The sequence below is a fragment of the Sander lucioperca genome, chromosome 1, assembly GCF_008315115.2.
Source record: "Sander lucioperca isolate FBNREF2018 chromosome 1, SLUC_FBN_1.2, whole genome shotgun sequence".
NCBI lineage: Eukaryota > Metazoa > Chordata > Actinopteri > Perciformes > Percidae > Sander > Sander lucioperca.
In genome coordinates, this window is record NC_050173.1 from 36313053 (window position 1) to 36329639 (window position 16587).

Below are 16587 nucleotides of genomic sequence, written 5' to 3' on the forward strand. Positions count from 1 at the left end.
AGTGACGATACCATGTCAAAAAGAGTTTTTTTGGATTAAAGATCCCCAAATAAAGATACCAGGAGAGAACATTATGAAGTCTGAGTGCACTGCTATGTATCCTACCACAGACACCACATCACTGTAAGATTATTAGAATAGATTATTTTAAATCACAGGATTATTGTTCAAATCTGCATGCAATTGATTGTTGGGTCTAAATGTGCATTCAAGAACATTTAGCACACACTTCTACCTAGGGTTTATTTGTAGAACTGTTTATCCAACAGTAAACTGAAGCATCTCACTTTGTGCTACACCGGCCTGCATGTGTCAGTCTGGATGCAACATAATGGCGGTTGATGTTTTGGTGCAAATAGCATGCAATAACATGATATTGCATTGCCATCTAAGAGGCTGCACAAAGAAATGGAGGAGCATTGGAGCAGGTCAGTGAGAACAGGGTCTTTAAATTGTATCCGGAGCCAGTGGAGATTCTGGAGGATAGGGGTGATGTGGTCACAGGAGCATGAATGGGTGAGCAGACAAGCAGCAGAGTTCTGGATGGGTTAGAGTTGATTTCTGGATTTCTGGATGTTTGAGTTTATTAAGGACATTGTTGGAAAGGAAAAAATCCATATGTGCATTTTCAAAGATAACATGAAGCAAATAATGACTTTGTTCAAACAGAACAGAGGTTAGAGTGTTTTTAAACTTGTTACTTTAATTATGACAAAACAGTAACAAAACAACAAAATACGTTTTGTTTCTCAAGACATCCCAGTTCACAATTCTGCCTCTTTTATCTGGAAATATGAGTGTTTGAAAAGGGCCTGGGCAAGAGGAAACAGGGTAGACAGGCTATTACTACATGCATGGGATAACAACTCTGCAGAAAGGTTTGGGCCTGTATTAGTTGTTGCTTTCAAGGCTGCACAACAGTGTATTGTAAGACACTGTCTTGTTTGCAAAACTTCATTTGAACAATGTTTGGATACCAGAAGTGTAAATGTATCAATGAACATAATCATTTGTTGAGATTTAGAAAATATTTTTTAAACCATTTCTTTATCAACAGATATATTTTGTACATGCAACACAATCTGACTTACCTCAGAAAGTCTTAATTTCTTAGTATTTTAACCCAGGCCGCACTGCAGATTATATGCAAGAGCTTGCAAAATCCACAGTTGTCAATTTAATGTTACAGCATTAAACATATCGTTTTTTTTTTTTACTTCTTGCTCAGCTAGGGCCCATATTGTCTTACATTATTCATGTTGAAGTTGCATGAAATTCAACCCTTTCCAAAAGATAGAATCTAACCTGGGAGTAGTGCATGAACAGGAAATAAAGTAAACACAGGAGGCTGGGAAATTTGCTGTAATGGGAGGATGAGTGAGATGAACAGGAAACAGGATTTATAGCACACATGGGAAGAGAATCATCCAAAAGCAGGGGACATGGAATGAACTCCAAGTCTTCTGTTATGCAAGTTCAACACCATCCAGAGATATACTCAGATATATATATATATATATATATATATATATATATATATATATATATATATATATTCCACGTTGTTTTTCTCACAAAGTGTAATGTTTATTGCACACATGAACCACGACAAAACAAAACAAATTGGCAGTACCAAACATAGATTTTTGTTGGCACCTATAGTACATTGCGCATCACCACAAGCATAGAGGCAACAGTGAAGAGAAGGGAGAGCATTGCAGCGTTTGGGAGCGCTTTAAAACCTACTTTATACAGTCTATGTTTAAAACTCACAGAAGAAAGTAGTAGCATTTGTGATGCAGTCGGCTCGTAAAATTAAATGAGAATCAAAGTCATTCAAAAATCAACAAAAAAAAATCAAAGTTATTTAAAAATTAAATTGTGAACAGGGTGAATCGAGATCTCGATTTTATAACGATTAATCGTGCATGCCTAAATGGAAGTGTTAATAGTTTATTTTCATCAATTAACAAAATGCAGTGAATGAACACAAGAGAAATCTAAATCAAATCAATAGGTGTGACCACCCTTTGCCTTCAAGACAGCATAATTTCTTCTGGGTACACTTGCACAAAGTTTTTGAAGGAACTCGGCTAGTAGGTTGTTCCAAACATCTTGGAGAACTAACCACAGATCTTCTATGGATGTAGGCTTCCTCAAATCCTTCTGTCTCTTCATGTTATCCCAGACAGACTCAATGATGCTGAGATCAGGGCTCTGTGGGGGCCATGCCATCATTTCCAGGACTTCTTGTTCTTCTTTACGCTGAAGATAGTTCTTAATGACCTTGGCTGTATGTTTGGGGTCGTTGTCCTGCTGCAGAATAAATTTGGGGCCAATCATACGCCTCCCTGATGGTATTGCATGATGGATAAGTATCTGCCTGTATTTCTCAGCATTGAGGACACCATTAATCCTGACCAAATCTCCAAATCCATTTGTAGAAATGCAGCCCCAAACTTGCAAGGAACCTCCACCATGCTTCACTGTTGCCTGCAGACATTGTACATGTCATTATTGTACCGCTCTACAGCCCTTCAGCGAACAACCTGCCTTCTGCTACAGTCAAATATTTCAAATTTTGACTCATCAGTCCAGAGCACCTGCTGCCATTTTTCTGCACCCCAATTCTGTTTTCGTGCCTAATTGAGTTGCTTGGCCTTGTTTCAATGTCGGAGGTATGGCTTTTTGGCTGCAACTCTTCCATGAAGACCACTTCTGGCCAGACTTCTCCAGACAGTAGATGGGTGTACCTGGGTTCCACTGGTTTCTGCCAATTCTAAGCTGATGGCACTGCTGGACATCTCCCGATTTCAAAGGGAAATAAGCTTGATGTGTTTTTCATCTGCTGCGCTAAGTTTCCTTGGCTGACCACTGCATCTACGATCCTCAACGTTCCCTGACTTTTTGCAAGTGTACCTATAAGGATTGATGCTGGTTTGAAGGCAAAGGGTAGTAACACCAAATATTGATATGATTTACATGTTTTTTTGGTCGCTCACTTTGCATTTTGTAAATTGATAAAAATAAACAATCATTATTTATATTTTTGAAAGCATTCTTAGTTTACAGCATTTTTTCTAAGACTTTTGCACAGTACATATTGCAAGTATATATATATATGAATGTATTAAACAAATAAAGAAAATGAACTCCCATAGAATAATCTATATTATCACCATCTAATGATATTAAATAGTTCTTCCTATCTACACTCCGCTGTTAAGGTCACATAATCCACAAAACATTACAATATTAATTATTAATCATTAAGTATAATGTCAGCAGCTAAACCTCACATCATGGAAAAAGAGATCAGTGGTATGCTCACTATAGCTCTAAATCCCCACTGTTTGAATCCCACTCAGTCCCCTGTGGCTGCTTAGCAACCCCCTCTCCAGCACAATATACTCTGAATTAACAGAGTAAAGCGTGACCGCTGCCTCCTCAGAACCACAAGTCAAGGGTGCGCCCCATCATCAATGCCTTCTCTCAGCACTGAAGCAATACAAGTCTCTGATTTATTACAATGTGGCTTCAAAACACACTCAAAAACAAACAAGCTGAAAAGCAAACATGAGATACAACAAAGTCTGAACCACAGATCAGTGTCAGAGCTACACTGGACATAAGGGACGTTATGGGCTACTCCATATATAAAACAAACAGGTCCATAAGTCTCACAGACTCAGGTGGTGATCACACACCAGAGCATATTTTCAGGTAAACGTCCTTGCTATACCTTAAACAACACTAGCTTGTGACCTATATATACCAGCGTGTAAAGATGATGACAAGCATTGTCAAGCCTTAAATTTAGCCTCGCATCTCATTTCTTCCAAACTGGATTTTCCGCCCTACAGTACTTGACGTCACTGTGGAGTACACTGACGGCTCTATGACAAATGTACTGAGCAGGCCCTGAGCAATAATACACTAGTCTCAAACCCCTGTCCTCCTGCTACTGTGATCCAGAAAGAAAATGACTCAGTAATGAGGGTTCATGTTTCTGAGCCCCCCCCCCCCCCCTTTATTGATGCATTATGTTGATTTAGCATCAAAACCTAACATAAAAATAAAGAGATATGCATTGTTTCACTCTTGTATCTGTTTATTTGAGAGTAGAAGGAGAATCAAGCAGCTGAGACTTTGTGCGGGCAGAGATCTGTCCATGGTCCTGAAATAGATCACTTGGTCAAATCGATGAGGAATTCAATTGTCAAATTCAGTCACGGTGTTCTGGCTATAAAAGTGATAATGCTGCCTGAAGGTTCAATCATAGATGCAGAAGAGTGCAAAAGTCATTTCGATTTTTTATGTTTATTTCGTCTAATGTTTGATCCATTATGGGTAGTTGGATAGAAAAGGAGTTGAAGAGTAGTAATATCCTGTAGACCACCAGCTCTATTCACGTGTAGCTGTCACTGCCGTTGAGTCTCTGAGCAAGACACTGCATGGGACCTAACCCCTCACCCGTCTCTCGGGATAAGCGCGTCAGCTAAAAGCGTTAAATGTAAATGCGAAAGCCTCTGTGAAGACTCAGAAGAAGAGATTAAAATCCGCAACGCTGGATGTTAAAACTGCATTAGACCTGAATCCTCTCCGCCAACTGCACGCCGCCCGTCGCTAGATTTCCATGGAAAAACTGTACAGATGAACCAACATCAGTCCGCTTTGTGTCGATCGTCTGCAAATGTCATTTTCCTTTAAGATGATGTAAGACATTACTTAATGGGACGATTTTCTCTCCCCCCCCTCTCTCTCTCTCTCTCTCTCCCTCTCTCTCTCTCTCTCTCTGCAAGAGAACAGCTTGGAGCAACATTATCTTAAAGCTTCTGCCAGACCAAACGTTTCCGCACTCAGCAGTTTGGAGAGATGGTTGCGCACAGGAGTCCCACTTCCAGCCTCCTCTCTGTGAGCAACCTCGGAGAATGTTTCAGCATCCCAGTTGTCAAGAGCGACGCTTAGTAGCAGAATGATGGGATTCACGCACATTATTCAATTGCTTCTGGACTGATGTGACTGAACCAGAAGCCAGACGCAAGACCTTTCCACAGAAAACTTAAACCAAAAAAAAAGGTTTGTTTGACTTTTTTGATGGTGGGAAATTTGAGAGTGAAGTGAGGATTGTATTTCTTTGAAGTCACAGTAATGACCCATTGCAGTGAATGTGTGTTACATGATGCGCTCACTTAGGATAATCGATTCTGTTCAAAAAGCATGCACCGTGGACAGGCACATTTACGCATGGAGTTAAAGGATATACTGTAGGCCCACATTGGGATTGTTTGTCACAAGACATTGGATGCGAGGACTGCAGCTTGAATCAACACTATGCTTTGGATCTGAGGGCATTAACACCATGCAGCTGCATCCCACACCCTGAACTTCTGGGACGTTTGCGCTCCGTGATCGAAGCTCAGATTTCGTCTTATTCGATCTTTCGATCTGAAAAGAAAAAATGGCACTGAGCGAAAACAGCAAAACGCAACCTGCAACGGGGCAAACCCCTCCATCGGATGTTATTGAGCTAAACGTAGGTGGACAGGTGTATTACACTCGCCATGCCACCTTGACAAGCTTTCCAAATTCCTTACTTGGGAATCTGTTCTCTAACAAGAAGGGGTCCTCAAATGACTTGTCCCGGGACCTCAGAGGACGTTATTTCATTGACAGAGATGGCTTTTTGTTTCGGTATGTATTGGATTATCTTAGAGACAAGCAAGTTGTCCTCCCTGACCACTTCCCCGAGAGAGGAAGGTTGAAAAGAGAGGCGGAATACTTCCAGCTGCCAGATTTGGCCAAACTTTTATCTTCTGATGATTCTAAACTATTTCCAGACGACTTGTGCTACAGTGATTTCGATGATGAGTCGCAGGGCAGCGACCAGAGGTTTTACCCCCCTTACTCATTGGACAGAAGGTATGGCTACATAACGGTCGCTTTCAAAAGCGCTTGCGCTGACGGAGGCAGAGAAAGTCAAATTGATGTCAAGGCCAAAAAGTTACCGAGGATCTTCATCAGCAGTAGAATTGGCTTGGCGAAAGAGGTATTTGGAGACGCCCTGAATGAGAACAGGGACTCGGACAGACCACCGGACCGTTACACCTCCAGGTTTTACCTCAAGTTCAGGCACCTGGAGAGAGCATTTGACATGCTGTCAGAGAGCGGCTTTCACATTGTGGCCTGCAATTCGTCCCTGACTGCGTCCTCCATCGGTCATTACGCGGATGACAGGGTCTGGTCCAATTACGCACAGTACATCTTCTACCGTGAGTGTAGATTTATTCCTACTCTATTCTTTCAGAGGTGATGTGATTTAAGATGGTGGCTTCGACCTCCAGAAATAATTAGAATGCAAACAGCCAAGTTAAATACAAACATTCGTAACAGAACCCAAGTGCCCCTCCCTCCCCCACCACACCCAGGCCGTAGACTACATCAGTATGGTATTGCATGATGTTCATCAAAAAGGGCGTTTTTCCTCATTAAAAGTTGAAAAAAGTTTACCCACACAGCTTTCCTTAAGAAATCCCATGCCATTTGTTTCTAATGGTCTAGATTTAGAAGTGATGTGCAGAAACTGGTGTGTGTTAGCTCACGCCACCTGGAGGCATGGTGGGAATACAGCACATACTTCTTGAATCTTTGCATCCCTTGCAGTGGCTGACTTTAAACTTCTGTTTTGAGGCCTAGATAAGAGGAAAACATGCCCACGGGCCTCAGGGGATTTGAGTCATAATGCTGCTATACTTTAAATACACGTGTGTCATGCGTAAACACATGCTATAGCTCAGATGGGTCTGGATCTGATGGGTTGAGAATAATAAAGCACCAGTGGGCAGCACAAAATTCACATGAATGCTGCTGTATTCTCTTGAATCAGCTTTGCTTTTCACTTGAAGACAACATTTATTTACCAGCAATGCCTTAATTAGCTGCAAATATGGTTCATTCCACTCTCTGCAGAGGGATGAGTTGGACCATATGGCCATTTAAAAAGCACTTTGTTTATTATTCTGAATGGCTCCCTTTGGAAGAGCTGAAGAAAACCCAGTTGGTGGGTCAAGGTTGGAGGTGCAGGAGGGTGGGCTGAGGAAGACATGACATATGGTTTGCTAATGATTTACCAATAGTGTTGTTAATATAGACTAATTATAAAAGAGGAGTCTGCCTTGACCCACATGAGCGTCCAACCAGGTAGGATTTCCCTTAGTCATTCAACTTTCTGGAGCACAGCATATGGTGTTGGTGTTCACCCTCTTCCCCATTAACAGACACTACCCTAGGCTAGGACGAAGACACAGAACAGTGGGAGGAGGATGAGAAGGAGGTTAGAGACAGGGGAGAAACTCCAATAAATACAGCATGGAAGGAAAGATGATGCAGAGTAAGAAAAGCGCAGAAAGGAAGAGAGGGAATTTAAGAAAGCAAGCTGAAAGGGGGAAGCGAGCAGATGGAGGGCAGAGCGGCCGAGCAAAAGGGATGAGGGAGTAAAAGTTGCATGAGACTTGGCCATGGGGAGAAAGAACTGAGGCAGAAAGAAGAGAGAGGGAGCGAGGAGCAAAAATAGATTAAAGTAAGTATAGACAGGAAAGTTCATTGGGTCTGAGGGAGCGGAGAGGAAGACGCAGAAGAAGAGGCAGAGAGGGTTTTCATTAAAAGAGAGAAGACAAGGTGAGGGTGAAAGGAAACGCACACACACACACACACACACACACACACACACACACACACACACATATATATATATATATATATATATATATATATATATATATATACAGTATATAGCAGTTGTTGGGAGACAGAGGCCTAGTCAGGATGATGATAGATAGACACATCAGAGGCAGATATGCGTGAGAGCCCTTTCTTCACAGCAGCACAGCGGCACGCATCTACTTTCTACCTAACTGTAACCTGATTCTGAATTTGGGACACTGACTGGCCTAGGGCAGGTAGTCCTAAACTAAGAATGCATGTAGACAAGTGCACTTTTGGGGTGGGCACGAAACAGATGTGCTTTATTGTTGTTTGTTGTTTTCAGCAGAACATTTCACTGCTTTCCTTCTACCCCCCCTCCCATCCAATCACAGACTCATATGGAGTGAAATAGGGATGCTGGATTTTTGTTCAGAGTGTAAAAAGAGCAATCCGGCGCAGTTAATAAATTGAGAGACGTTCTCCCAGCCTGTCAGTTCCTGAGCATCATCCATGTTACTCTTCTTGTTAAATGCGTCAGTTGTTTTCTACAGGCTCCACTGACTCTCAGTAATAGTAGACTCCAGTCTCCAAATTGCCAACAGTAGATATTCATCATTTTACTGCATGGAATCAGCTGTATTAAGAGTCAGGGGACTCGTTCCCTCATAAAGTTAAGACACTCTACTCTCAATTATTGTCATCCACTCCAGCTCAGTAGGATATATGCTGCTGGTTTCCCCACAGACTAAAACAAATGATTCTTTCAGGAAAAGGGCACTCTCCCCAGGAGGCCGCAGTGGCCGAGGGTTAATCATGAACGACAGTTTTTGCTCCTGATGGTCACGGTAATGTTATGGCCATTAGGTATGACGTATTCACCCTTTGAATAAACGACTGAGCCAGAGCATATATTAAAACAGATAACCACCACACATTAGAGTAAATGGGACAGAGAACAGCTGGTTGCAGCATCTTGCATTGTATTGCATTCAGTGGGGGATACATATGTATGGAAGCACATAAATAGTCATGGAAAAACAAAGTAAATCACAATTGTGATATAGAAAGTCCAAATTATGACATAAAAAGTCCACATTAATAGATACAAAGTCCAAATTATGATATAAAAACTATGAGATACAAGTCAAAATGATGACATTAAAGTCATATTTATGAGATAAATAAATAAATAAAAAATGATTACTTAGTCAAAATTTTAACTTATCCTGGTGACAGGTGATCATGTCAGGTTATTTTTCAATCAATCAATCAATCAATCAATCAAACAAACCATTTTTATTTGTCAAATGAAATCTTACGAGGCACAATTCCAGTGAAATGTAATCCCATCAGCTCCTTTAACTTGTGGATGATTTATCATAAAGCAGAATGTGGCCGTCAGATCGGCACACAGAAAAAGAGTTACCCGGTTGAATGGCACTGGCACTCCAGGCTCCAGCCAAGTCACAGCTCACGACATCACGCTGGAATCCAACGCAGGCACGGAGTCCAGCTCACCGTCCGACGCCTGCACACTGGATAGCAGGATGCCCAGCAGAGAAGTCACAGCCGGTGTTCAATTCCTCCACGCTTGCCTCTGTTCCCTCTCTGATGTAGAGTGTATGTGTCAAGCAGACATGTAGGGACATTTAGTATTTTCGATTGTCAGTGACAACATTATTAACAAATCTAACCTCCCAGTTGGCGTTTGGGACCAGTCTTATTATTGCTTATCATCTCTAGGGAGAGAGGAGAGTGCTGGCTAATTAAAAAGCAATCTGTAATCCCAAAGTATTTCCAGCATCTCCAGTCATGCAGGATGGAGATGCAATTTTAGAAAGATAATTTCTAACCTATTTTATAGGCACTTTGAAATATAAGTTTTATTTTTATATTGTATTTCAAAATATGAGTCAATTTATAGATGAGAATTAGCCATCATCATGGATACAATAACATCACAGCCTGCTTTGACATTACTGCTTCCACATCACACAGGCAGTGCAAATCATCATTGAACAGTAGGACTGGTAACATTAGAGATAGTGTCATCTTTCCCCACCTGAAAGGGCTGTGCAGAAGTGCCTTGTCAAAATGGGAAACACGTACAGTAAAGATGGAAAATGATTATACTTGCCAGGTGTGCTCTGTTAATGTAAATGTGCAGTCTTCATTTGGGCTGGGAATGAGACGATGTGTGGCCATGATGGTCTTGAACAATGGCGGCAAGAAGAGAGTTGGATGGGGGGAGAGTAATCAATTGCTTGGGTGTAATGGAGGCAAAGATTGGGCCGTCCCCAAGCTCCCAGAGAGCCTGTTTGGAGTCTGGATGGATTGGCAGTGCCTACAAGAGATGGATGGTGCTACCATGAATAACTCATATACGTCTTAAAGAGCACCTGGGCAGAAAGATGGTCAGAAATAAGGCGCGGGTGTGTGCTTGTGCCATTATTTCTCACAATGATTGCAGCACCTTGTGCACTTCATCAGTTCAAGTAGACAATATGGCTCACCTTGGGAGCAAACTTGAGCTTATTGAAAAGGTGCAGATGTAAAAGGAAATATTTTTGAAATCAATCATTTTTTAAAGCCACATGCACTGAATTTTCAAGGACTGTGTTGGTGGTTTTTCATGTTTTAGGTCATTGACTGCAAATAGTATTCTTCACAGCACTGCTGTATGTTTTCTAAATCTTACTACAAGCTTTTATATTGATTTCTATCCAGCCGTTAGTTTCCATGTCATCTCACTATATCATTTAAATAAACTTGCAGAGACATAGAACATGCATCTGTTATAATGATCTTTTTTGTTTGTCAAAGTTTCAAGCACACACTAACCCTCTCACACTGTTGTTCTGATGCTTATTGATTGGTTTCTGTCTTGGATCTTCCAACAATATCCTGTAATGACTGCTGACTCACAAATCACAGATGTTGGGAGTGCCCTTGAACGCACCGACAAGGAGAGTTTTCAAAAAAGTCCCTGGTGGTAACTTCATTACCAAGTGATGTTTATACAATTTTGACAATTAAAAAGACTCAATATGGACTTTGATAAATTACCCACATTAAGCAATTTGCAGTTTCCATATTACAAAGAGTGAAAGCAATGACTGCATTAAAGGTAAACATAAAAAAAACTTAAAACCTCCAGTATGTTCCTTTTGAAACCTAGAACTGAGTTAATAATCATTTTTATACATAATTTCAATATTGAATTTTTTTAAGTCCCTGGTTCTGTTACTTCTGTGCTCCGTAGCTGTTGGAGAACAGGTATAACAGCTCTTACCATCTGACATCCAACACCTTAATGATCCCTCCAGAAACACTAACGGCTACTTGGATGATGAAGCTCACATTGTGGGCAGGGCTGAGAGTTTTCTGAAGACAGGGGATCCCATGTGTCGGTATGCAGGAGGTAAGCTTAGTAAGTTAGTGATTGTTTTAGTGGGTAGTCTGTTTGAAGAGCAAATGAAAGCATGTTTGGTCGTCAACTGTACATACATGTGTCTTTTTTTTTCTTCCAAATAATTGATTCATTTTAATGCAGTGATGGAGGAATTAAAAAAGGAACTGATGCTTGACCTTAGACGTGACTCTTTAAATATCACCTACTTGACAGGGTGAAGGACCAGAATCGCTCCTCGTCTTTCCACCAGCTTCTTGAGGCTTTATTTAGGTGATGACAAGAGCTTGATGAATGCTCAGGACACCTTCTTCGCTTTCTCCCCACCTCATCTTGCTTCATCTGTGCTTGTGCAGTGGGGGTATGGCTCTGGGTCAGGACACGGCCCCACAGGGAGAGGCTGATATAGACATTTGAGTCGGTCTGAGTTGCTTGATCATCTTGCTGTCAGGGAGACACTCAGCGTGGCAGCCACCCTCTGACTCTGGGAGAGGACAGCTCCCCCTTGTCATTAACAATCAGACAATGAAGCTGTCACTCTCCCCATGGAAAACAGATAATTTGGGCCAGGGCAGTAATGGGTCTATGAGAGAGTACGAGTGTCCTTGAATTATCGTGTAAAGCTTGTTGGGTTACCCCGACTATTCCTCTCCAGCTCTTTCTCATCACTGCTGCTGATGAGGGTTGTTTTAGCAAAGTAGAGCTGGCTGGGTGGAGGTAATTAATAATGACAAATTCAATTGTATGCAGATATTACTGACATTATTATAGAGGATGGCTCTAGCCATCAGTTAGGCTGGACACAAACTGCTGAAGTGATACTTTTGCAGCAAATAGGACTATCTCTGTGAAATGGATTTCCTTCACCCTACTGTCACTGCCTTTGCAAGACAAGCCTTTTTTCAGCTGCAAGGACACGCTGGCCTAATTTGTGAGCTAACAAGCATGTAAACTACACTCCTCCTGAGGCAGTGGCAGAGTAAAAAATATTTGTGTGTGACTGGATATGGGAGCTGGAGAATATAAGAGTGTGTCTAAGATCAGAGCGTCTCTGCTCATATGAGCTTAACTCCCTGACTAGCTGCATGAATATGCATATTTAACCTGCCAGAGAATATTACCGCTAATACTTATAGCTTTTTTCACCAAACTCATCAAGACTCCCTTTTTTTCTCCCTATTGTGTTTGTTCACACCCAAAGTCTAGAACCAAGCAACAACTAAAGCATTTGAAGATGATTCACACCACTCAGCCTTGCAGGAGTTTGATGTGGTTGGGCAAAGAAAGCAAGTATGTTAATTACAGAAATTCAAAAGTTAAGTGTCTTTTTGGCCTGACTTCAACAGCTTGTATTTAAACCACATTCAAAGCTTATTCTTATTTATTTAGATTGAGGGCACAGTTCACATCACTGCTGAGATCCACATTTCAAAAGCAGACAGCTTCGGGTCACTCAAGCAAATCTGAAATAAATTGCGATATGGCCTCCTGGTTATTTGTTATAACAACATGAAATGGCTGAGTGATGAGTCTTTGTCCTTCTCCCTCTTTATTTATTTTTTTGCCTCTCAGATTACATGACCAAAGCACAAAGCTGCTCTGCTGTTAAAGGAATAATCATCATCACACACCCTTGATGAGTCAGTTTAGAGGCACAGATGAAAAAACAAACACACTGTCTGGCAAGAAAGCCACTGACATTTGAATTAGTTTGTTAGAGCCCTCTTCCTTCCGCCCCCACCATGTCCTACTTGTCTGCCATTTAAAACCTCTTAATGGGTAAAATCGTGTCATTTTAATCCAATATCCAGGCAGTTGAATTTCCATAAAACTCTGACCTCTTTCAGGCATGAGGACAAACATCCCAGCTTTTAGAGATGGAAAGGAGTTTGAGGATACCCCGTGTGACATGCCTGCATGCCTCTATGCCGAACTCGACTGTGTGCAGACACAGCCGGAGTCTGGTCTGAGGACCAGGCCCAGTCGTTTAATGTGTTTGGAATATGATCTCTTAGACAGGCTATATTGATATGAGAAAAACTAAATGCAATCAATAGCTTCCCTGAAAAGATACCAAAGAGTATCACACAGCGACTTGTTTAAATGTAGCCGAGAATGACTGTTTCCTGACAAGGCTCTTAATCGTTTCCTGTCTTGGCTTTGAAGGGGGCATCAAATCTTGACACTACACCCCTTTATCCAAAACACACAGTTTGTGGTTGCGTTCTGACACATGCAGATGTTTATGCATTATGAGGTTGTCCACGCTTCATTTAGACAAATGATTGTATAAAACAAAATGCAAGCCCAGGTGCATTGAGCCTGTCAGTGGCTTTAATATAATTCATTCTCCTGCATGGGCTGAAAATGTTATATAGCTATTATTGGCTGTTGGCGAGTTTCCTAAACGGGTTGCCCCTCTGGACTACAGCATCCATCCATCCATTTAGAAACAATGCTCAGCCTCCCTCCTCCTGATCCTCCTCGCTAAAGCGCCTGCATCCATTTGCCTGGTGCTGCTCGTCTGCTGGATTCAGCTAGATTCATTTTCTGCGGGGGGAAATTGGTGCACTGATTGGCCCCTTTACTCATGGATTAGCCATTAAAAAGCTGTTAGTGACTCTCTCACTATCAGCTCAATGCAATCATCTCACTAGAGATAAGGTCATTATTACAGTGTGCGCAGAGAGGTTAAAATCCCTCTTGAAATCGGTTCAGTATAAATGGTGCATACACTGAAAGGAGGTAATGGACAAATCATTGCTCCCTCTAAGATATCATTGCTATTGAGTCTGTATCATCATATTGGAAAAAGCCATTAAGAGGTTTTTAGTCTGTTTGCATGAGTTTATTTCTCATACACTGTTGTTTATATTACATAGAGCACCAGCAGCTTTCAACACTGCACATTTCTACCTGTTAGTACGTCTAAAAGAGACCATAGTTCAGGGGTATTTTTGGAAATGAAAGACAGCTACAGTGTTTACTGTCTTTACTTGAACACTTCACAAGCCGGCGGGCAGTACAGCACTGTATTTCTGGTTCATAATTAGCAGTGTAGGAGGATGTGAGACAATACAAGAAGTATGAATAAGAGAAAGAATGAAGACTACTAAAATCTTTTGCTTCTATCTGGTTCACTGCCTGTCCGGACTTCATGACAGGTGGTCAGGACACCTGCAGGTACATCTATTCACTGACCCAGTTCTGTTACCACCCAAGATGAATTATACGTTGTGTTTATCTGTCTTTTGTATCTTGTTGCCTAAAGGTAGAAAGCAACTTATCGAGTGATCTGAAAACACAAATATAATACACCATCTTCTTAATACAAGTCAGTCAGGTTACAGTTCTATTAAGAAACTGCGATAGCAAAGCAGATTGTTTTGGCTCTGAGACAAGCTTTGCCTTGGGAAATGGGAAAGGTCTTTTAGGGAGCCGTACTGAACCACACCGAGCTCTGGGGCCTCTCCTTATCGGAAAAAAGCAATATGCACAGCCCACAAGCTCTTTGAAATTCAGCAATTAAATGTCAAAGCCAATAACTTGCATGTTCTTACATCTGTACCCCCCAAATACCCACATACACTCATTTGGTATTCGTTTAAAGATATTTGTACGACATTGAAAGTGCTGTGTAGGCATTTGTCAGCATTTGCTTGATAAGTACAACTGTTCCTTTTGATTACAGCTTGAATATGTCACGATACAGACAACTGGGACATTAGTTTACAGTGTGGTTCTGCATGAGAGATGGTCTTGCCGCAACAGAAAATGTACTGCATGTGGTCAAAACAAGTGACAAATTTTTGTGTGTGTGTGTGTGTGTGTGTGTGTGTGTGTGTGTGCGTGTGGGTGTGGGTGTGTATGTGTGTGTTTTTTCCAGGTGGGTCCTCAAGGTGGTTGTCCTCTCACTGTGACTGCTGCTGCAAGAGCCACAAAAGCGAGCGTGAAGGAGAGAGCGGCACTTCATTCAATGAGCTCTCCACTTCCTGTTCTGAGACCCAGTCGGAGGCCAGTTCCCCTCAAGGAACCGTGATCTGTGGTCCCGTGAGCCGGCGCGCCAATGTCCAGACGCTGGACCGCCCCATGCCCAAAGGACCAGTTCACATGCTGCAGCAGGCAGAGATGCGCCGCAAGACTGACATGCTACGAGTGAGAACCTTCGGGGTCCGAGAACGAGAGGCCGCAAAAAGGAAAGCCAACAAGGAGAAGATGACTCCAGAGCAGGAGCTGGAGAAATGCATCCAGGAGTTCCGGCGCATCAGAATTCCTGATCGCTTTCCGGAGAGGAAGTACATGTGGCAATCAGAGCTCCTGAGAAAGTACCGTCTCTAACTATGAGTGCGAAGAAGAAGAAAGAGATGGAAGTATCATGTCACCATCAATGGAGAGTATTAACTGCATAGGCAACAGAATGCACTCTCTAAGGCACATACTGTATTAGAAAAAAACTATCGCCACTTTCCCGCCAGCATGACTAGCTGAGCACACAAAGTACCAGGCAGTGTGAGTCATTGATTTGTAAAGTATGCACAGTGTTGTGGATGATATGCACATGTGTAAATCAGGTTACTCCTGTTGGGGCTTACATCACTGACCCTGTTCTCACTTCAGATAGCAGACAGTGTACTAACTACTACTATATCACTAGTTGAAGCAACAAAGCAACCTCAGGGGCAACATCATTTCAAATCATCAACCTATCACATACTTTATGTGCAATTGCCCACAATAGCGAATTTTTTTTAAAGTGGATGTACCCATATGGTGCTGAGAGTTGGCAATGGAATATCACTATAGCCTACTCCACTGATAACACATATACTTAAAAAAGGCTTTGATATCGGCACTGCATGTCATTTCACCCTTAGCATAATTATGCAATATCAAACAAACTTTAAATTCACTGTTTTGATGGGTAAAAATGGTGTGTTGTGACTGGGGCTAACTTAAATGAGGAAAGCACTGCCTAGATCTGTTGGCCATTGTAAAACTTTTTGTCCAATGTTGTCATTATGTGTTGGATAGATGATGTTGTGTAGGAGATAGAGTAATGTCAATGGATATTTCACTAATCCTTGATTGTAAATGTGCAAAAAAACTAATAAATGGGTTTGAATTGTATTGATTCTTAATGGACCTTCTTGTGACCTTCAGTTAATTAAGATTAACACAGCAATTCTGATTTTAGAGCCTTATTCTCATAATTGACCAATCACTAAATTTCCAATCACAGCTCGACAGCCATAACGAAAAGGCCTGACAACAGCGTTGGCAGATGTACGATAAAATCATATGTTTTTACGATAATTTTGCCCTCTGTACGATTTATGATTAATAATGCCAAAAGTGCTCTATCTATTACAAAAATAAAAAAATAGTCCGACAGATGGACACAACTTGCGTTAACAAAAACTCTGATGTGATTTGTTGGTGTGTCAAAAAGTCGTTGTTTTGTAAAATTACACATT

At 41.5% G+C, this 16587-nt stretch overlaps 1 protein-coding gene across 1 annotated transcript; it reads left to right on the plus strand.

Annotated features, from left to right (window-relative positions):
* The first annotated feature begins 4437 nt into the window (after positions 1-4437).
* LOC116064473 (BTB/POZ domain-containing protein KCTD16-like) lies at positions 4438-16240 on the plus strand. The gene is made up of 2 exons (XM_031319712.2): positions 4438-6272; positions 15000-16240. The coding sequence occupies exons 1-2, from the start codon at positions 5462-5464 to the stop codon at positions 15449-15451; spliced, it is 1263 nt and encodes a 420-aa protein (XP_031175572.1). The 5' UTR covers positions 4438-5461; the 3' UTR covers positions 15452-16240.
* The last annotated feature ends 347 nt before the right edge of the window (positions 16241-16587 follow it).

Coding starts and splice junctions, on each gene's coding strand:
- LOC116064473 (XM_031319712.2), top strand. CDS start 5,462: ATGGCACTGAGCGAAAACAGCAAAACGCAACCTGCAACGGGGCAAACC. Junction 6,273..14,999: donor CGCACAGTACATCTTCTACC/GTGAGTGTAGAT, acceptor TGTTTTTTCCAG/GTGGGTCCTCAAGGTGGTTG.